Source organism: Populus nigra, chromosome 8 (assembly GCF_951802175.1).
Source record: "Populus nigra chromosome 8, ddPopNigr1.1, whole genome shotgun sequence".
Lineage (NCBI taxonomy): Eukaryota > Viridiplantae > Streptophyta > Magnoliopsida > Malpighiales > Salicaceae > Populus > Populus nigra.
Genome location: NC_084859.1, coordinates 15,578,471 through 15,600,357, shown reverse-complemented (window position 1 = coordinate 15,600,357; position 21,887 = coordinate 15,578,471). Strand labels below are relative to the sequence as shown.

The window sequence follows — 21,887 nt, the reverse complement described above, 5'->3', positions numbered from 1 at the left end:
TCTCACCCTTGATATAAATATAAAATTTATTTTATATTTTAATTTTGATCCTTATTCTTTTAATTTTTATATTTTTTAATCCTTTCACATAATTGAAATTTATTTTTTAATTTTATCATTCAATATTTGATTGATTGAGAATTGAACTTCATGATTTTTTCAAATTGGATGCTTCAAATTTAATGACTCAGGTCACGAATTTAAAAAGTTAACACAGGTATTTTTTTTAAAAGGGGCTTTTATAATCCTTTTTATTTTTTTTATCGAATTTTTTGAATATCATGATTTAAATAATGAGTTTGAGAGCATATCTCAAATTATCTCTGAATATCAACATTACAAGATTGTCAGTTTTTCATGTGTTTTTTTTTTATCTACATAAACATCATTTTTAATAATAATAAAAAAACCGAACTCGCGGCAAATCAATGCTAGTACTATCAAAATTAAGTTTTGTGCTGTATTATTTTATGTATTTTTTTTACTTACCTGCTTTTTTAATAATAAAAAAAACCACCTTTAAACTTAGAAGGTTCCACCCCTGAAAAAAAAACCATAAAAAACCGATATATCTTTCTAACTACCCCCAAAATGACACCGTTCAGAGCACACCAAACCGCCCACCAACCCATCCATCCATCCAGGAGCAGCAGCCCCCTAGGAATCATCGACAGTCACGAAACCCTCTGCCTGTCACATGAGCCTCTTAACCTTTCAGTATCCCGACGAGTCCGTCACATTTCCCCTTCTTTAAGAAAGAAAATATCTCCCTTCACCCCCGCATTCACCAACCCCCTTTCTTTCATTCGCCTCTTTACTCTCTGTCTACCATGGACGCCTCTACTCTTTCACGCATAGGCCTAGCAGGTCTAGCCGTGATGGGTCAAAACTTAGCCCTAAACATTGCCGAAAAAGGTTTTCCAATCTCAGTCTATAACCGAACAACTTCCAAAGTCGACGAAACTCTTCTCCGTGCTCAATCCGAAGGCCCATTCTCCCTAACTGGTCACTACTCTCCTCGTGATTTTGTTCTCTCAATCCAAAAACCTAGATCCATCATCATCTTGGTCAAAGCTGGAAACCCAGTTGACCAAACGATCTCTGCTCTGACCGAGTTTATGGAGCCTGGTGACACTATCATCGATGGTGGGAATGAGTGGTACCAGAATACTGAGAGGAGAATTCAACAGGTGGCAGATAAAGGGATTCTTTATTTGGGCATGGGGGTTTCCGGTGGCGAAGAAGGTGCAAGACACGGGCCTTCGTTGATGCCTGGTGGTTCTTTTGAGGCGTATAAGAATATTGAGTCTGTCTTGAAGAGTGTTGCTGCTCAAGTTGATGATGGTCCTTGTGTTACTTATATTGGCGAAGGGGGTTCTGGAAATTTTGTTAAAATGGTTCATAATGGGATTGAGTATGGAGATATGCAGTTGATATCGGAAGCTTATGATGTTTTGAAGAATGTTGGTGGGCTTTCGAATAGCGAACTGGCGGAGATTTTTGGGGAGTGGAATAGAGGGGAGTTGGAGAGTTTCTTGATTGAGATTACGAGTGATATTTTTAAGGTCAAGGATAATTTGGTTGATGGGGATTTGGTTGATAAGATATTGGATAAGACTGGAATGAAAGGGACAGGGAAATGGACTGTTCAGCAAGCTGCTGAATTGTCTGTTGCTGCACCGACGATTGCTGCTTCGTTGGATTGTAGATATTTGAGTGGTTTGAAAGAGGAGAGGGAGAGTGCGGCGGAGATTTTGAAGGAAGCTGGGTTGGAGGAGGAAGTGGGGAGTGTTAAGAGTGGGGTTGATAAGAAGAGGTTGATTGATGATGTGAGGAAAGCATTGTATGCATCCAAGATTTGTAGTTATGCTCAAGGGATGAACTTGTTGAGGGCTAAGAGTGTTGAGAAAGGTTGGGATTTGGATTTTGGTGAGCTAGCTAGGATTTGGAAAGGTGGGTGCATTATTAGGGCTGTGTTTTTGGATAGGATTAAAAAGGCTTACCAGAGGAATCCTAACTTGGCAAGTTTAGTTGTCGACCCGGAGTTTGCCAGGGAGATGGTGCAGAGGCAGGCGGCTTGGAGGAGAGTTGTGGGGTTGGCGATTTCAGCTGGAATTAGCACTCCGGGAATGTGTGCCAGTCTTGCTTATTTTGATACTTATAGGCGTGCTAGGCTACCAGCAAATCTTGTTCAGGCACAGAGAGACTTGTTTGGGGCCCATACTTATGAGAGGACTGATCGTCCAGGGGCATTTCATACTGAGTGGACAAAACTTGCTCGCAAGAGCAGTGCTAGTGCTTTCAGTTAAGCATGTTCATGGGTTGATCGGCTGTTTGTTTGTTTCAATTGGCTGTTGGTAATGTTTCTCTTTGAGCTGTAGTTGTCTGTTTCCTTGAGAGGATTCATTGCTGTTATTGGTTAGCCTCACAGAATTTACTGTTAATAAGAAACGCATGCCTCTTGAGTACAGCAAGTTTGTTCTTTTATTTTCTGTAGATAGGATACAGTTCAGCTCTGCTTTATAGATTTTGCTTATTTGCTGCTGAATAATGTTTTCAACTCCTGCGAGGCTATTCGATATGAAACTTCTTAGTTCTCATGCTTTATGAAAGTTCCTTGTTCCAGTAATAAGCCTGTTTGAACTTTGAATGCGTCGTACATGTTCATGAAAATCAATGCTACAAGGTTGGTTGCAGTGTGAAAGCATGGTTGTTGGCGGGGATGTTTAACTTCATCTTCAGTTCAAGTTTGCTGTTGATTTGCTTATATTCAATGAACAATTGATGATTTGCTGATTTTTTGATCTTGAATGCTCTGTTAAGAGAGAAGGGAATGCACTCTATTCAGACTTTAAGGTGTTTGTGGCAGTTTATCATCGGTTGCTTTTTAGTTTGTGTTTATTCCAAACCTTTTCCATGGAAATCTTTAGTTTTCATGCATCATCTGCTATGAACTTAACATGATGCTCAACTTCTGCATGATTCACCAGAAGCTTTGTTTTTGGCAATAGCTGGCAGATTATTGGGCTTGGAGCTTAGTGGTTAGGGATCATCTCGTCATTTTGCTAACACATTCAATTACTGTCGAAATCTTTAAATTTGAATTTATTTGATGATGTATTACAATTGTTATATTAAATTATACGAAAATGAATTGAATTAACTTCTGATTATTTTGTCTTTAATTTAGAAATTATTTTTATTATAGATCTTTTTTGTTACAATAATCCTTATATTTATTTAAAATGATATAAAATATAGGTATTTAAAAAAAATATAAATAGATTTATTTCATATTAATTATTTATTAAATACTTGTTGCGAATTCAACATATATTTATAGTTCATAAATATGTTAAGGATTACAATTTACAGAACGAATAGAAAAATTATTTATGCTTCTTATAAAAATAATTTTGTAAAAAAGCAAAAAGAAATACATGAATTAAAAAAAGGCTTTGATGAAAAAAAAATTATCCATTATTTTATTCATTTTATTTCCTATGAATGTCTTTTTTTGTATAATTAATAAAAAAAAATTGATTCTGAGAAGTTTTCTATAATAACGTCTGAGCATTATATTATTCTTTTTATTTCTAATACAATTGCATCATGATTGTCAAAATAGTTTTTTTTTTAATTAAAATTTACTTTTATGATTCTGATAAGTAGTTTTCAAAAACTAATTATTTGGTTAACTTTTATTTAATTAGTTTTTGAATATATATTATATAAAAGTTAACCAAAATATATATAATGATTATTCAATATGAATGAGTTTTAATTAAATAAATACTTTTTTTTCCTGATTTAAAATTATTCAATATATATATATATATATATATTCTGATTGTTTTTAGTTTTTATTGAGTGAGCAAAATAACTCAAAAATTTATATTTTTTATTAAAAATAATAATGAATTATACTATAAAATTATTTTATTTTAATAACATTTAAATTATTACTTTTCTCTCAAATTTTTATTATTATCGTATTGAGAAAAAAAAATTGAAAACATACCTGCAACTAAGATATCTTAATTCACATTTATCACCCAACTTCTTGACTTTGTTCTTAATTGCCATTAATAACTTTATTGAATATCTATTTGCCTATGTAATTCTAGATTTATTTTATTAAATGCAAACATTAACTTTCTAAGTTCATAATTAAAATACAAAATCTTAATGTTAGAAAATACATTAACAATGTCTATATATTATTTTTTTGCTCTGAAAAAAAAATCATTGGTTGGCATATTTTGGATTAAAATTTTATAGAAATTTAATCTCTAATATAAGTTCTTTAACGTTGAACATAAATATGATTTAAATAAATTTTAGATGAATGAGAAATTAATCTTAAAGAATTCTTGGTTTGCATACTAAAAAAACTTTATCGTACCTAAAAAAAAGCTTTCTTTATATTTATAAAGTAAAAAGTAAAAAAATTAAATTGAGCCTAAAAAGCACTCAAGCTTTTAAAGGAGAAAGATCTTAAACAAGGCAGATTTTGAGTTTAAACCCCCACACACACATCCGCTTGTACTCGGGTTTTAAGTTTGGGTTTATTGTAAAATAATATTTTATGACAAAATTATTTTTTGTCAACTGAAATTTGAACTTAAACCTTGTCCATGAAGAATTATTTCTTCTAGCTCATTGTTTTGTTTACTCTGGATCATGAATGTTAATAGTCTTTTCCATAAATATTTTCTACAAATTTGAATAGTTTTTTTAGGTAAAAAATTTAGATTTACGATTACTATATTTAGATTTAATTCTTGAGTTTTAGTGACTAATCAAATGTTGATAATAATAAGAATTAATTTTGATTATTACAAGAATTAACTTTTTAATAATTTAGCTTCCAAAAGTCACTATAAAAATGGGGTGAAGCAAGAGTTTTTTCCAAATTTTTATTCACTCATTCTTACCTTATTTTAGTGTAATCATTCTCTTTTTATACTTTGTGTTTCCTTTCAAATGTAAAGTTTAAGTTTACTTTGTTGAGAGATAATTAAGTTCTTTTACTTTAATTCGAAAACTTTATTTAGAATTAATTCTGATTATTACAAGAATTAATTCTTTAACCGTTTTGCTTCCAAAAGTTACTATAAAAGGGGGATGAAGCAAGAGTTTTCTACAAGTTTTTTTTCTTCAAATTTTTATACACCTTTTCTCATTTCATTTTAGTGTATTCCTTCTCTTTTTATATATACTTTGTGTTTCCTCTCAAATCTAGAGCTTAGGTTAACTTTGTTTAGAGATAACTGAATTATTTTACTTTGGTTCAAATATCTTATTTAAAAATATATCTAAACTAAGAGGGTGTTATTGAAATGTTATGCAATATATTATAAACATCCTAATTGTACAAGTAAAGAGCAAAAAAAATTTAAGAGCAGGTTCATCATTGAATACAATAATAAAAATTTCCTAACTTTAAAGTGTTTCAATAAATAAATATTATTTTTTATTTTAATTTAAATATAGATATTTTTATTAGTAGAATACATACTGAAACTTTAAATTAACATCAATTACAAGTTTAAATATATGTTTAGTATGCATACTATAATTTTATTATTATATTTGAGGTGAAAAGATATTTGTCGTTAGTTTTTATTTTGCATGTTTATAGTTTTAAAATTGCATGAACTCTAGACTTTTCTTGAATATTTTTTATGTTTTTAATGCTAATATGATAAATTAAACATCCTCACACTAAATTTTAATTTTTAGTGTTTTCAGTTATTGTATTCGAGCAATCCTGATGGAGTCACCTCATAGTGATGAAAGAAGCGATACTAATCCCCACCATTGTCGTTGTCGGTGATCAATCTTCCGGAAAATCTAGTGCTCTTGAATCACTTGCTGGTATTATAGCCTTCCTCGCGGCCAGGGAATATGCACTAGATTGCCCCTCGTTATGAGGCTGCAACATCATCCATCTCTCATACCAGAGATGTTCTTGGAGTTTAATAGCAAAACATGTCAGACAGATGATGAAGTCCACATTGCAGATGCCACAAATATTGCAACTGAGGAGATTTCAGGCAGTGGTAAGGGCATTTCAAATGCTCCATTAACTTTGGTGGTAATGAAAAATGGTTTTCCTGATCTAACAATGGCTGATCTTTCTGGAATCACTAGAGTGCCTGTTCACGGCAGCCTGGCAACATCTAGCGGGATACGACCTGAAGAGAGTATCATCCTTAATATTTTGTACGCGAGTGTTGCTTTCACCACATTTGAATTCATTAGGGTGTCACGGCAAGTGGACAAGACCGGGCAGTGGACTATAGCTGTGGTTGCAAAGGCACATAAAGATGACGTGAACATAGGCCTTGGTTATGTCTCTGTGAGAAATCATACTGGTGATGAGTCTTGTGAGGATGACGGGGATGGAAGAAGAAAAAATGTTTGCAATTCATCCACTTCTTTCCATGATCGACAAGTCCATTGCTGGTATTCCTGTTTTGGCTCAAAAATTGATGCAGATTCAAGCTACTATAATGGCTAGATGCTGGCTGGAGATTGTTAGAAAATTTGCGAGAAGTTGAATGGAAATGTGACTGGTTTGAACAGGATATCCAAGGCTATGACGTCAAGTACTGAATCCGTGACTGCTTTCATGGAAGTTATGGATCAAAGAGTCGCTGAGGAAAACTCTGGTGATACGTGAATATGGTGAGTATCCTGATTGAAATGTTCAACCAATACTCCAGTAAACTCCTCAACTTCCCAGGAAATAACCATGCTAGAAACATCCGGATGGACGAAATTCATGCTTCGGATGAAGCCAAAGCGATCGAACTTCTAAATTTACTTCCCCGTCCTGCCGTGGTTCTGTCTATTTTGGTACACCACACTGAACTATCACCAGCTTCTGATAACCACTAAATGGGGAAGTCAGAGTCTAATGGTGAAAATGAGAGAGCAGTCCACTGACTTGGTTTTAAAGATTGTTCAAATGGAGAAGCTGACAGATTACACTTGCAATCCTGAATACCTGGACGAGTGGAACAAGCTGGTGGCCAAACAGAAGGCATTCATTTATAATGTTCCGAAAAATGAATCTTCAAAAATACAGATTGAAGGTTTTGGAGGGGTTGAGGTCAAATAATCTGAGAGTATCTCAGGCATTTGATGACTGCTAACTGGAAGATTGTATTGAGGAGGCTAGTTGATTGCGGCTTTTCGTTTGCAGCTTAGCGTTTGAAATCTAGTCAACAAAGAATTGAAAAGCAAGATTGTTTATGAAGTGATGGGTCCTGATGGTGTGGGCTTAAAAGGCCAGACCCAATTCCACGTTAGAGGGCTCAAACCCAAACCCAACTATTGAATGACGGGTTCGGGCTAGGGCATGCATGAGCTATTCAGGTTAGGCCCTACTTCCTTTTTGTGTTTCAGGCAATTCTCCATTTAATACATTACACAAAATGGTGTTAAAACACTTTATGCCAAAGCTGCTTTCCTGAACAGTACAACCTCATAATAGAAAGCTTGTTTTGCAGGTGTTCGTGAGGCTCAAGTTTAGCAGCCACTTTCAATGACCCGATCTCCTAAGCCCATCAAACAGCTATGGAAAGGCTCATAATCCTTTGAAGTTATCTCCGACTTCGTCAGATCCTAATGGTGGAAAGATTGAAAAGGTGTTAGAGGAGGCTCCTTCTGTAGCAGCTAAACGCGGTAGGCTTTGTATAAAGTTGGTGAGGAACGCTAAGGATGTCCTGTCCAATATTATGGACAACATTTCTGCCTTCGGTGGCTAGCTGTCAGTTTGTTGTTAGTATGTTATGTACTGCTTGCAATCCGCTACGTACAATGAAGTAGTTTGTTTCGAATAAAGGATCTTCTTGTTCAACAACAGCTTTCAAATCCGAGTGCAAGTATTAATTGCAGTGTGTTCGTGATGGCACATAACTTGAATATATAGTAACCTCTAATTCACGTGCTCAAAACACTGTCCATTTTTCTTTGCCGAATATGAATATATTCATCGTTCAACAGATTCAGAAATCTTAAAAAATAAAAAAACATTTTATACCTCAGGCTTTCCGAAAAAGAAATACTAGGGAAAAGAGAAGAGTTGAACAAAGAAGAGGATTTAAGCAAGGATCAAAGGAAAAGGTCTATACTCTAGGACTCTAAAAAACCTCCATTGTCAAGGTTTGGCTGAGTTCTTGTTACTGTTGCAGAAGGCATTTTACTAGTGCCAACCCAAATAGTATCAAGAACCAAATCTTCATCAGCTTGTCTTTCCATTGCTTGAATCGTCTTCGTTTTCAAGAGTTTCAGAGACACTATCCCAAAGTATCCTAGAAAAGCCACTACACTGAATCCAAGCACAAACTCTATCACCCATAAATACCACAGACTATGCTTCCTCTTATCTCTTCCTTTCCTCTGTAGTGGAACCACAATGGAGAAGTGGCCTTGATCTTGAGAATGACATTCATTAAGCTGGTTGATTTCACTAAGGTGAAATTTCCCACTAGCACTAAATGTTACACATTTTGCTCCAAAGACTATCATGCTCTCAGGAATCGTTGAGTTGGCGAAACGAATTACTATAGCCTTTCCCCTTGTATCAAGACTAATCTTCTCAGTGCTTTCGGGCCTTGCGTTTGATGCATTGAAAACCATGAAACCAACAACAGGAGTGATCATTGAGTAACCTGGAGCACTGTAGTAGTAAGAAGACCAGTTGCCCAAGTCTTGATAGACTATAGCCAGCCTCTTCACATGTGGCGATGTCATGGTTCTGGATGGAATCTGAAAGTTGCTAAAATTAGCACCAATTTTCCATAGTGTCCGGCTTCTGATTCGTACTATTGAGACTTCCATACCTGATAGATTCACAGGAATCAGACCCTTGTATAAAGCACCAGTGTGAGGCCACTGGCGAACCAAGGATTTAAAAGCAGAATTTTGAAGAAATGCATCCAAAGTATCAGTAGTAAAGTTGTCTGAGCTGTGCACAAATGGTGAAAAACACAAGCTGAGAACTAACCAGATGATGTTCAAGCTCATGTTGGATCTTGGTTGTAAACAGCAATGTTTTTTAATATAATCAGAAAAAGGGTCAGATTAACACCAGAGATCAGAGGCATGAAGAAGGGTCTATACTCTATAATAATTGCCACATAAACTCTTGGAAACTTAATTAGTGTTTTCTTGAATCATGATGCCTTTTCAAAGCACGCTTATAGCGGGACCCTGTAGGAAGGTCTAAAAAGTCAATTTAGTTTGACTTCAAGCCACTGCAATCCAATATGTTGAGGTGAGTATGTTTTCTACAATTTAGCTCATGTGGTGTCACCCTTGGAGGCATGAAACAAGAGAGAAGTAGGTTTGTTCCTGTGTTTTATCAGTCAAATGTTAAAATCGAAGCAGAGATTCGAGAGAGTAAGAAGGCGTTTGGCATTGATATTTTTATAAATACGTGAATTGAGGTGCGGATGAATCGTCAGAAACTCCAGCAAAAGAAGGCTTTAATCTTGATATGCAAAAGCTGCATCGATCATACCTCGTTGCTTTGAGAAATTGCTTTTTATGTTAGACTAATCATTTTCTGGTGGATAAAAAAAATAAAAGAGAGTAACACGCGGATTTGTATTAGCTATAAAAGCATACCCTGATTGCTCTCCCAACTGTGGAAGCAACTTGGCATGTGGAATTTGATGCAAAAGCCCGCCCTGTAATTGATTAATAAAGCAATTATAGCGACCTAGTTGTCCCAATTTAAACGTGTCATGCTCCATAAGTGAGAAAAAGCAGGACTTTTTTCTTTTTACATGAACTGGAGGGGTCAAGCTTATTACAGCCGGGTACCTTTGAATTTCGGGGTTCTGTTTAATGATGGCTGACGGCAAAGCAGCGTCTTTGTTCTTCTTTTACACGGCATTGACATAGAAATTCTAGATGGGTGCCAAATGCCGAAGTAGCTAAAGCAAGTCCTATATGTAACTGCATAGATATATTAAATATACACTCACAAAAGATCTTCATGATCATCACAGAAGATTAGCTTGATTGCTATGTTGTTTCCACTCGAATGAAAAACAACAAAATATATACGACTCCTTCCTCACCCTGAATATTTGAAAATTTCCTGCTAAAATCATGAGCTAAAATGCATCTGGGTCACCAACAAAAGTATTCAAGTCAATATGATCTAAGCTCTAACATCCCCCCCTCCTCCCCCGTTTTTCCTCCCCTCAGCAGAAAGGAAATGAGCATGAAAAAAATAAATAAATAATTGCTCGATCAGTAACTACAATTCATCTAGCGAGGTCAAAATACATTCTTCGAATGTTGACATATTACTTTCACCATCACAACGTGGCATGACTGGAATGAATATATCAAATAACAGCAGCCTGGAAAACCCAAAATCAACCTGAGCCTCCAAAAAGCCATGTCTTGGAGATAAAAACTTATTGCCTTATGGTAAGCTCAGCCCTGAGATGGAGGATGCCATTAATAAAATTATTGCTGTCATCTTCTATGAATGCTTGCCAGTGTACACCAAACAGGTTTCGATACCCAACTGCCTTCCCACCTGTGAAAGTGTAGTTTCCTTTGTACTTGCTCACATACTCCTCAGTTTGCTTTGACCTGGCTGCAAACTCATAGTCGACAGCAAAGCTCACTGAACCTTTTTCTTGCATTCCCAGAAAAAGTCCAAAGCAGTGGTACGTGCCCTGTTGGTCCATGTTGCAGTGAGCAGACAAGAAAAATCCCTGTCCACCCAGGTGAAATGCTTGTGAGTACACCCGGCCAGTTGGAAATAGTTGTGCACACTCCTCCCGCTTCAAGTCCAGGTAGACCACACACTGCTGATAAGGAAGTTCAAGCTCAACCACCTTGACCGGTCGATACTTGTATGCCCGCTCCACAAAGCGACGATTTGGCTCATCTGCTGCAATAGCACGCTGCCTATGTGATGTTTCAGCCTTGAAAAACAAGGCCTCAAGCACAACCTTGGATGCAAGTTCTGGGTGAAACTCATTGCAATTTAAAACCTTCTTCAGTTTTCGACAGGTCATATAAGGGAAACGGATTAATCGAACTAGTTGTTTGGCAAGAACTTCTTTTCGCTCCTCCAATTTTGGATAATGAGTACGAGCCCACTTAAGCACTAAGTCGTAAAGAGTATCCTCTGAAGCTGCCTGGAGATCATCACTGGATAGCACTGCCTCAATACCAGCCAAAGGCAATTTAAGCACCTCTTCCTGAAACCTAACCAGAAATGAAGCTCAACAGGATGTCTCAATAATTCAGGACATAAATGACAAAGAAGCTTAAATGTATTTTCCACATATTCCATGAGAAATTAGTGCTGCAAGCAGCTAAAAATAATAAGCTCAAATGTTTCTTGTTAAGCAAAATTTGTAGGCAATGCCAAAATCGATTCTTTATCACAGAACATTGGCATTAAATTACAAGGATAATTTCAAATAATAACAAGCATGCCATCAATTACAATGAAAAATGAGCGGCAAATAAAAGAGGCTTACCTTGATATTTCTTTGTATTTTACAGCAAGAAACTGCTTTGCTGCATCTGTCAGGGGCTGAACTGCTTCTGCCATCAAAATACTTGAAGGAAGGTCCAAGTAGAGCAAAGCAGATTCACAGGTCATTGGAATGCTGCGCAATAACCTGCTGCAATATCTCATACATGATGCAACCTTGAATTTGTCAGCAGCCAAGAGCACATCCAGCAAAGCAGTAGCTCGGGTTGCCGATAAGGTATTACTGTACATAAAATTGAGGAGGTCCAATAAGGCCTCTTCTTCTGTTCCAGCAGAGCAAATAGGGAAAGAAGAAAACAGCGTCAAGTCAACTTCATTTACTTAACATTGGAATAAAGAAATAATGACAACAATGATGGCCCATAAATGTGTAGAGGTGCAGAACTAACACTGGAAAAACTATATAAATTTTATTTTTTTTAGAAAACAAATAGCCATCAACAGGCAGTAGTAACCAGAAGTAGCAAATAATATAAGGCTACTGTATTTACCGGAGGCATGTATCTGTACAGTTACGTCTCGCTGCTCTGACTCCTTTATCCCATTTAAAAATAACTACAAGAAACAACATAAGAAGTTTATAAGGCACAAAGTTCAGTCAATAAAAGTAGCAAAAACAAGGCACAGCTTCTCACCTTGTGAAAAAACAGACTCTTGGCTGCCAATATTGCAGAGCTAATATATATACACTTAACTCTTAGAATTGTTGAACAATCCATGCTCCAGGATGAGTCACTGCTTGGACCAGCAGCATCACCTACACAATTAAAACAGCCAATCATACAAACAGAATGTTGTTTTAACGGGGCAATCGCTAAAGTTTACATGCAAGTGACCACAAAAGAAAAGATTATAGAATAAAATAAAATAAAATAAAATAAGAAAAATACCACGTTGATTAAAATCCAATTGAGCATCTGTAGGAGACCCCTCAGTCATGACTACAGCTTCTACATCTTGATTTTCATAAGCCACACTATTCTCTGTGTCTGGAATATTAAAATTCAGTACCTGTTCGTCCTTGTTTTGCCCCACAACTTCCACAGCTAAATGCCACAAAGTGTAAACCAGTTTCTAAATCAGTAAAACCAATATCAACATGGACAATAATAAAAATATTTTATTATAAAAAAGAAAACCAAAGAACCCAATATGGCTAAATATTGGAACTTTAAAGTAAACTGACAGTTCCAAATGCAACAACTTCATCACTGTTTATACATAAAAGACATTATGAGTATGTTTCGTATTGTGGTGCAGTGAGGTTTTTAAAAATACTTTTCAATTGAAAATGCATCAAAATGATATTTTTTTTTCAAATTTTTTTTTATTTTTGACATCAGCACATCAAAATCATCTAAAAACACCTAAAGAACATCAATTTGATGCTTTTTCAGAGAAAAACAGTTTGAAAAAAAAGTTGTAAAGCAAAAACAAACACTCAGGTAACATCAAAATCCCATTACTTTAAAAAAAAGTGATAACTCTAAATTATCCAACGACACTTAAAAACGCTAAAGACCAACAATTCCCATCAACAATTATATCCTAAATTTCCTTACTGTGGAAACATAACGTTCAAATTCACATAAAAATTCAAAAAAAAAATCAATTTGTAATGCCAACAATTACACATTAAAGTAAAACTAATGGTTCCCGATCAGCAAAAAAAAAAAAATTACTTGTAATCCAGTTAACACATTATACCAAAATTCTACAAATTTGGCAATACTAATTTCCAAAGATCATCAATCCAAATAACTCCCAATTATTCAAATTCACATAAAAAAATTCAAAAAGAAAAAAATCAAAAACAAGTACTGACCTTTATCTTTCATAATATCCTCTCTTCTTCTCTTTCTGTTACGGGCCCACTCAGTGATGCTAGAACAACCATCACCGACTGATTTTGCATCTGGCAAATCAGCAACGATCTCAATCTTTAAGACCCTATCGGAGAAATTACTGTCATTGAAAGCGAAACCGAAATCATAGTCAGACCGATACTCGACCGGAGAGAAGTCCGAGTCCATTCCAATTCGAGGACCGAAGAGGTCTGCCCCTGGTAATCTCATTGAAAGGAGAGAATTTTTAGAGATTTTGAAACCTAGAATTTGGGGATTTATTTATTAGTTTGGATTTGATGTTAGTTAAGGAAGGTGTGGGAAATGACGAAGTTAGTTTTGAGTGTGAAGACGGAGGTCTAATGTATAATTACCAAAATAGACAGTATTTTCCGGTTCTATTTTTTAAGAAATAGTATAAAATAAAATTCTCAAATACTAACATTAACATTATTAAAAAATAAATCAAAAGAGGAGGGGATTAGTATTTTTTTTCTAGTTTTTTTTTATTCAAAAATATTAGATTAATAGAGAATTAAGTTTTATAAAAAAATTAATTTTTTTTATAAGATTATATTAATCTCATAATCCAAACCGCGAGTTTAATAGGTTGACTTAAACTTTTTTTTATATTTTTTTCTAATTGAATTTTTATTTTTATTTTATCTTTTAGTATTGGGTTAATTGAAAATTAGATTTTGTGATTTGTTTCGGTTTGTTTTTTATAAGGTTATCTCTGTCTTATAACTCGGGTCACGGGTTTGACAGATATATTCAAGTAGTTTTTTTGTATTCTTTTTTAAACTATTTTTTTATTTATCAATTTCATCTTTCAATACTAGGTTGATTAGAAATTGAGTTTCATAATTTGTTTCAATTTATTTTTTATTGGGTTATCTTGATCCCATGACTAGAGATGACAATAAGTACCTACGAGTTGAATTTCTTGATTTCATGCCCTTCTCATTATCCATTGGGTAAGAAATTTAGATATTCATAAACTATCCATCGAGTTTTGGGTGTTCAATGAGTATCTATTATCTATTATTATTTATTAATCAATAAAAAATAAATATAGTTAATATATATATTTGAAGTATATATATGATAAAATGATAAATATATATATGTGCGCGCGCGCAGTGTGTTTGTGTGTGTATTTTATATCAATATTAAGGTATGTATACATCATATTATATTTTAAAAAATCTATATATTTTGTAAATATATATATATGTATAATACAAATATATATTTTGGGTGAGGTCAAGGTGAGTTTCAGGTCGAATTTGATAATATCCATACCCTATCTATTATCTATCAGGTTCAAAAAATTCCTACACATTCAGGTCAAGTTGGGTTGGTATCCTCATGTTCAAATTAAATTGTCATCCCTACTCGTGAATCAAGTTGCGGGTTTAACAGGTTATACCGAGTTGATTTTGGTCATTTTTTTGTTTTTTTTAATTGATTTATTTTTTTAATTTTATCCTTCAAACTTGAGATTATTGAAAATTACGTTCTATAATTTATTTTGATTTATTTTTTATGAGGTTATCATGATCTTATAACTCGGCATATGGATTGGAAGGTTAACCCGGATTGACCCGAATCAATCCAAAGTGTTGTCATCTCAATATTTATATAAAAAAATTATTTTAAATATTTATTTTGAGTCAAACTATATTTTTACTGGTCATTTAGATTGCTTTTAAGTCAAGATGATCGGGTCATATTAGATTACTTTTCACATAATTTAAATTTCTTTTCTACTAGAAAAAACATTAACAATACCTGGTTATTTGTTTCATGTTAAAAAATTGATCTAATCTACAATATAAAATAGACCAATGATCTAGTCTTTAACTTATATAGTGTCTCACTAATTTGTATACTCACACTTTGTAAGGGGATCAAAAAAAATTTAAAAAAAAATTCAGATCTCATAAATTTCTTTGATATTTTTATTAAACACAAAAATAAAACTGTTTTGATTTAATCTTGTTCAAAATCTATGTAATAACTTTAAAAATAAAATAAAAAACAATTTGTATCCAATTTTCATGAAAAATTTATTATTAATATTATTATTTTCATATGAAATATATAATAATTGATAACAAATTATTAAAATTTAAATAAAAATTTATAATAGTAATACCAAATTAGATATTGGGCGTACTTGTTTTTTTTCCTTGAGAATGCCTAGTTGTTTCTTCAACAAGCCATCTGTGAACCAAAAAAAACCTTTTGAATGTAACTAAGCAACAAACATGCCACATTAAATAATGTAGAGACATCGTTTTGAAAATTACAAAACAACTAAAATAGAAGTTAAAAACACTGAAGTATTTCTCATATTTTTCTATTTACCATTACATGATAGTGATTTTTTTATCCTTCTCAAGAAAAATTGCTTTTTATATATTTTTTTTTTCATACGATGCATTAATTATGAATTTATTTGGAGATATTTTTGTCTATTCAATATATTTATAAACAATAAAAAAAACTAAAATACCCCTGAAAAAAACTAGCATTGTAGAACATAAGTGTTGTTGTCTTTTTATTTAGAATACAATAAAATTACATATATGACTTTAAGAACAAAAAAATTAACCTACTGAAATAGGGGTATTAGTGTCTTTTTCTCATATTTTTTATTATTATTATTGGTTCTGGGTGAAACTCATTGCAATTTAAATTTTTGAGTTTAGTGTGTTCTTATTTCCCATGTTATTTTTATTGACATTGAATTAAATCTAACAAAATCAGATAATACATGTGGTAAATTGAAAAATTATTAACATAGAGATGAAATTGAGAATTTTTTATAAACATGCTAGCGAAATGACAGGTTATATAAGAAAATCATAACTAAAATTTTAAAAACAATTATATTTTTTTCTATTTTTTTGAAACCCCAAACTATAATTAAGAAGAAATGTAAAACTTAGAAAACATAAATATACCATAAAGAACATATTTAAAATATTTAATGTAAAGTATATTTTAAACACTTTATTATGATATTACCAATTTAAATTGTTAGCAAAATTACATGTATATATGTGTTCCTGATCTATTATTTCGATGTAAAATATATAATATCAAGAGGAATTCTGTGGATATTTATTTAGATAAAAAATAAAAAATAAATATGATGAGATATTTTTATTTTTTATTTTAATATAAAAATAAATGATTATTTTAAAAAATAATAAAATGATCAAATAATGTTTTAAAAAATTAAAAAGCAATAAAAAGAGGGGGAACATGCCAAGCAATGCAAGGCATAGTTACTGAAGAGCTACAATTGTGGCATAGAACCTAAAAAACTCGTCTTTTTTCATCCTCTTTAAAGCAAAATACCTTAAAACAATAACAAGGCACTTAGAAAATGATTTCAATCCACTTTTAAAGCATTAAAAACCAAATCAAACTTCAAATTTTATTTTTTTTAAATCTATCCTTTGTTATATGTAAAAGCGTACACCATTTATAATAAATTAACTCCATATGACAAGGAGACGTTCCATGAGAGACATCCATCTCCTGATACAACTAAACAAGGGGCTATATTGATTTATGTGTGAATTTATACTGGGATTGATAACGACAGGGTCAAGCTATACAGATCATATCTTTTGATTTATTAATGTCATTTTCTTTTTGGAAGGGGTCACGATTCATTCTATGAAGAGTGAAAATCCCCCTTCATATTATTTTTTAATAATTAATTTTGGCCTTCCACATGATTTTTGATCTTTCTGTCCTAGCTCATGTGACCCTTTTGATTTTTCGAAGGGAAATATGTTTTAACTAATTTTTATTTAATTTTATATCTAAGGAATTAACAAAGAGTTATGAAAAGTATAAAATCCAACTTTTTGAAAATTTGATTTTTGAAATCTTAAATCAACAAAAGTAAGGACAGAGTTCTAATTTGAATACTTGCTTGAGATTATTGGGGATTTGGAATTTTAATTATTGAAAGGTGGACAAATTAATAGCTTGATAAATATATAAATTCTAGACAAGAAAAGGCTAAATGGGGTTCAAGTTTTAAAATTTCATTTAAAGTTATTGGGCTGCAGTGTCACAAGTAATGTAAATTGAAAAGAGTGGGCTGGTTTGGTTTAGAAAGCCCATTACAAAAAGTTTGTTAATAAAACTTAAATAGGTCCATTAAAAACCCAAAAAATAAATCTCATTTTAAAAGCATTGGAATTTATGGTTTTCAAAGCAAGAAATACCCCAAACCAATCCAAATTTGTTTGATTTCAACCGGTTTTCAATTAAATCCAAATCAATATTTCTAGAAATTAAAAATTCTAATTTGGTTAGATTTTCTTAGACCAATTCCAACTCGATCGACCGTCAACATTCCTAGTTGGCATTTAGCACAATGTTTTGTCCTGATATGCTACAAAATTTATGAGTTAAAAAACTTTTCTTTCATATTAAACTCCCACTCCTATTATTATTGTGATTTTTTTAAAAAATAATTTTTTTTTCTTAATAATAAAAACTAGCCAGCAAAGGGTGGCTGGAATAAAAGGTCTAAAACAAATTTCTGACAACATTGCCAAAAACTCCGTATCCTTATCAGTGCACTGTTTTGCGAAATAATCTGCAATTTTATTTCCTTCTCCATCAATATGATGAAAAGCAGCACATTTGATCAAGGTATTGCATATATGTGATGATACAGGCAAAAACAAAATTAGCTTGTGCATGTAATGCATGCATTAACCGGCTATAAATTATAATTATTTGATATTCGAACAGCTAGAAATTCCTGGCATTTTAATTATGCCATACACCAGTTCCATACAAGTTTCAAGCCTATCCCTAGCCATGCAAGGTTATAAATTTTAGATTTGTGCTTGAAAAATAAAGTATCACCTTCCTTTTTAGGGATATATAATTATTTATTTAATAATATTTAAAATGTATGAACACATCTTACATTAACAGAAAAAAAGAAGGTGTCAAACCAAAAATATTCTAATTTTACAAAATCATGTAAGGTTTTTATTTTTTTTAATCATTTATTTGATGTAAACGGTTATGTACAGTGAATAAGAGTTTTAAATCGAAACTAAAATGTAAAAATATTCTTAAAAAAAATGTGCATCGAAACCCATCTGCCCAATTCTCTGACAAGAAAAATCCGATCAACCCCAACCAAATTAATATCAAGAGAACAAAATAAAACAAGGATGCATGAGGCTAAACTTGACCTAATTCCCCTGTATAAGCTTTGAAACTCAACAGCTCAACAACTTTACAAAATAAATCTTTCGCATTTGGATGCTTTCTCTTCGAAACATTTTGGTGGAATATTATAAATGGGTAATACCTAAAACATATAGTGCCATCTTAAAAAGCATCTTAGATCTGATAATTACGAATAAAAGTAGGCATTCGAAGAGAATTATTCATCCAATTATTAATGTTTTTTTAATACTGATTTAACATGTCATCAAGAAAAGAACAAAGAACAATAAAAAGAAGGATCTATCTTGAAAATTAAGTTCGCGTTAAGCCCCCAAGTTCCAAATACAAAGTTTTCTATTTAACTCAATAATTCTTAATTAATCGTCATAATTAAAGTGATTAAGAAGTATCTCTGAAATGTCAGCTAGTTACAATTAATCGTGTGGGGATCTTTCCTTTGATGATCTAAGCTCCTCCTTTCTTGTTAATCACTCTCGTTTACTCATGGCTATCGGTATGCGTACAGTTGAAAGTTGAAAGGAAACAAAGTGGAAAATTCTGCTTGTTCTTTAACATTTAAGAAGGACCGCCTTTTTTGTGAATCATAAACTTGTTTATATTTGGAAACTCTTTTCTATTACCGACTCCGGCAGAAAGAATTTAAATGATGCCCTAATACCGAAGTTTTTAAGTTCACACCTTATAAATAATCGTCTTCAAAGTACCATTAGTGATTTCATGGATATAATTATATAGCTATCAGTATCAACACGAAGCCCCCACAATTGCAAGATTAGACTTGTTAAGTCATCTCAATTAAAGTTGCTTTTAATGGCATCCATTAATACTGTTTTTTTGCTTTTCCAGAACGTGAGCAATATTGAAATATTATAAAGAATATTAGTGGTGCATTGTAAACATGCAATTTCAAGAGGAAGAGACATGCTGAAATGTCTTTTTCTGTAATAAGGATAACATCAAAGAAATATCATTTTTGAATTGAAATAGTTTTTTGATATGATATTATAATTTTATTGATCAATTAGTTATGAATTTAAATTTTATTATTTTTATTTTAATTAATAAAAATTAAATCTAAGGTAATTTAAATTTGTGCAAATTTAATAAGATTTAAAGATTTTCACTTGATGAAGTGCGTTAGAAAATAATATAAAACTATTCTTGAAACTCACCTAGCAGCTTAAATTTTTGAACTGAGATGATTTTTTTACATAGACTTGATTTCATATGAAAGTAAAATCTTCTTTTTATAATCTGCTAATAATTCACATTTCCCATAATTGTCTTGGAAATCAACAACAATGCTTAACCAATTCTACCAGGATCTTCTATCAAGATAACATGATATGGAAAATTTTGAAGTGATTCATGATACTTATTTTATGGATATATTTTGAAGGAAAAGAGAGATAATGAATGGAAAAAAAAACATATATATATATATATATATATATATATATATATTTGATATCTCCTCCCTGTATTTATCTCACTTGTAAAATAATTATTAATACGTATTCAAGTAGCTCTTTAAAATTTCTCACAGAAAACATGATTTCATTAGTGCTTTCTCTAATCAAGCTACTTGATCGGGGGATTAAATCCATATAGTAAGCGTAAACCTTATTTAGTTTATTTTCTTTTTTGAACGGATAAAACTTAAGTAGTAAATCTAGATTCTTGCCTAAAAATGTGAGTAAATATTTTAAAAGAAATTGCCCAAAAATTTTGAAAGGTTAATTTATACTCTGATTGTGTGAAAAGAGCTTGAAAATTAAGCAGTAAATAAGAAAGAGAAGTGAAAGAGAGGTCCAAAGATAGCTCCAAAGCATATCCAGGTGCAGAAGAGAGAATATTAATGAAAACATCCAAGTACCATTGCATGTGGGCATGAATGAATGATTCTGGCAAAGAGCGCATCATGACGAAGGGAGAGATTCAAGGGATTGTTGAGAGTTTTTTAGTTATTGTTTTTTTTAAAAAAATATTTTTGATATTAATATATTAAAACAATTTAAAAAGTTTAATTTAAAATGAAAAATGAAAAATTTTATTTAAAATATTTTCAAAACACAAAAATAAACAATCTTATACTTCTGTAAAAGATAACAGGGAAAAATTGGAAAGAAAATAATAAAAAAAAGCAGCTGTTTTACAAGCATAAGATCATATCATGGGACAACTCAAATTGTCCAGTAAATGCCGTGTTAGACGACTTCGCTGCTATAGCGTTGATTCTTGTTTCTCTCAAATTGCTGACGTTGTCCGTGAGACTGTAAATTCTTCTATTTCTCTCTCCCCCGTCTACGAAGAGAGGTTGTCTCTGCCTTGTGCTTGTGTCAGCCCGATTCCAATGCAGCATGCGCACGTGTCTTTTTTAAAGTTGTTTTTGCCCAAGTTAATTACATAGCCCCAATTATCGCTTTTGTGGCTATTATAATTAATATTGATCTAAATTCAGGCTTTAATGAAAGATGCATGAAATCAATTTGTGGCTATAATTACGAATTTTGGTTGAGTTTTCTGATCCATTTAAAAACAATTTTTACTAATCCAATTACAAAATAGCTAGAGGAAAAAATCAATAAATTTGTATATCAGTTGGTACATAACTACATATCTTTTTTTAAAAAAAATGTTTCATATTTGAATGTTTTCTTTGAACGTAGGAAAAGAAAAGAAAAGAATAAAAATCAATATTTTGATGATTCAAATATTTTTCTGATTGTCTTAACCGCTCTACTCCTTAGATTTCTTTCTCTTGTTGATAATCAGAAAATAATTAATAATATTTATCTTAATTATTTTTTAACATGTCCTACAAACTTGTAATATTTTTAATCTTCATTAGTTTGACTTATACTAACACCACCTTCATTGTTATTGTAGCCTCCTCGATCTATATACCAAAATGATAATTATGAAAAATAATTAACTTTAATTGTTTAAGAAATAAATTTTAGATTGAGCCTAAAGTGTGAAGACCATAAAAAAAAATATCATGGACTAATAATCATGCACTGTGAGGTAAACTTCCATGATTTTTCACTTGGATGCAATAATAAACAAGAAATAAATACTCCATACAAGACACAACAATGGTTTTCGTAATAAAGTAAGAGTATTTAAAATATTTTGAACAAAAAAGTTTTAAAAAATCATTAAATCATGAGTTGATGTGTCATAAAAAAAAGGATAATAAAAAAAGTATTAAATACACAATGAAAAGTACTAGAAACAAAGTGTTTTAGATG

General features: G+C 32.0%; 2 protein-coding genes and 1 pseudogene across 2 annotated transcripts; 2 read left to right on the top strand and 1 right to left on the bottom strand.

Annotated features, from left to right (window-relative positions):
- The first annotated feature begins 593 nt into the window (after positions 1–593).
- On the top strand, positions 594–2,612 carry LOC133701872 (6-phosphogluconate dehydrogenase, decarboxylating 3, chloroplastic-like). The gene has a single exon (XM_062126023.1). The coding sequence runs from the start codon at positions 831–833 to the stop codon at positions 2,307–2,309; it is 1,479 nt and encodes a 492-aa protein (XP_061982007.1). The 5' UTR covers positions 594–830; the 3' UTR covers positions 2,310–2,612.
- Positions 2,613–4,888: 2,276 nt separating this feature from the next.
- LOC133701968 (dynamin-related protein 4C-like) lies at positions 4,889–7,873 on the top strand (annotated as a pseudogene).
- A 152-nt stretch (positions 7,874–8,025) lies between these two features.
- Positions 8,026–13,734, bottom strand: LOC133702345 (BTB/POZ domain-containing protein POB1-like). The gene is made up of 8 exons (XM_062126670.1): positions 13,371–13,734; positions 12,436–12,591; positions 12,181–12,302; positions 12,037–12,100; positions 11,529–11,808; positions 10,785–11,250; positions 9,016–9,046; positions 8,026–8,975 (listed from the first exon to the last, which is right to left on the bottom strand). Exons 1-8 carry the CDS (start codon positions 13,618–13,620, stop codon positions 8,146–8,148), a joined length of 2,199 nt encoding a protein of 732 aa, XP_061982654.1. The 5' UTR covers positions 13,621–13,734; the 3' UTR covers positions 8,026–8,145.
- Between the last annotated feature and the right edge of the window lie 8,153 nt (positions 13,735–21,887).

What these genes read in the sequence shown, in the direction of transcription:
- LOC133701872 (XM_062126023.1), top strand. Translation starts at nt 831, where the DNA reads ATGGACGCCTCTACTCTTTCACGCATAGGCCTAGCAGGTCTAGCCGTG.
- LOC133702345 (XM_062126670.1), bottom strand. Translation starts at nt 13,620, where the DNA reads ATGAGATTACCAGGGGCAGACCTCTTCGGTCCTCGAATTGGAATGGAC. An exon ending in ATTGGATTTTAATCAACGTG is followed by an intron (nt 12,303 to 12,435) that starts GTATTTTTCTTA and finishes TTAATTGTGTAG; the next exon opens with GTGATGCTGCTGGTCCAAGC. An exon ending in AAATACAAAGAAATATCAAG is followed by an intron (nt 11,251 to 11,528) that starts GTAAGCCTCTTT and finishes ATTTCTGGTTAG; the next exon opens with GTTTCAGGAAGAGGTGCTTA.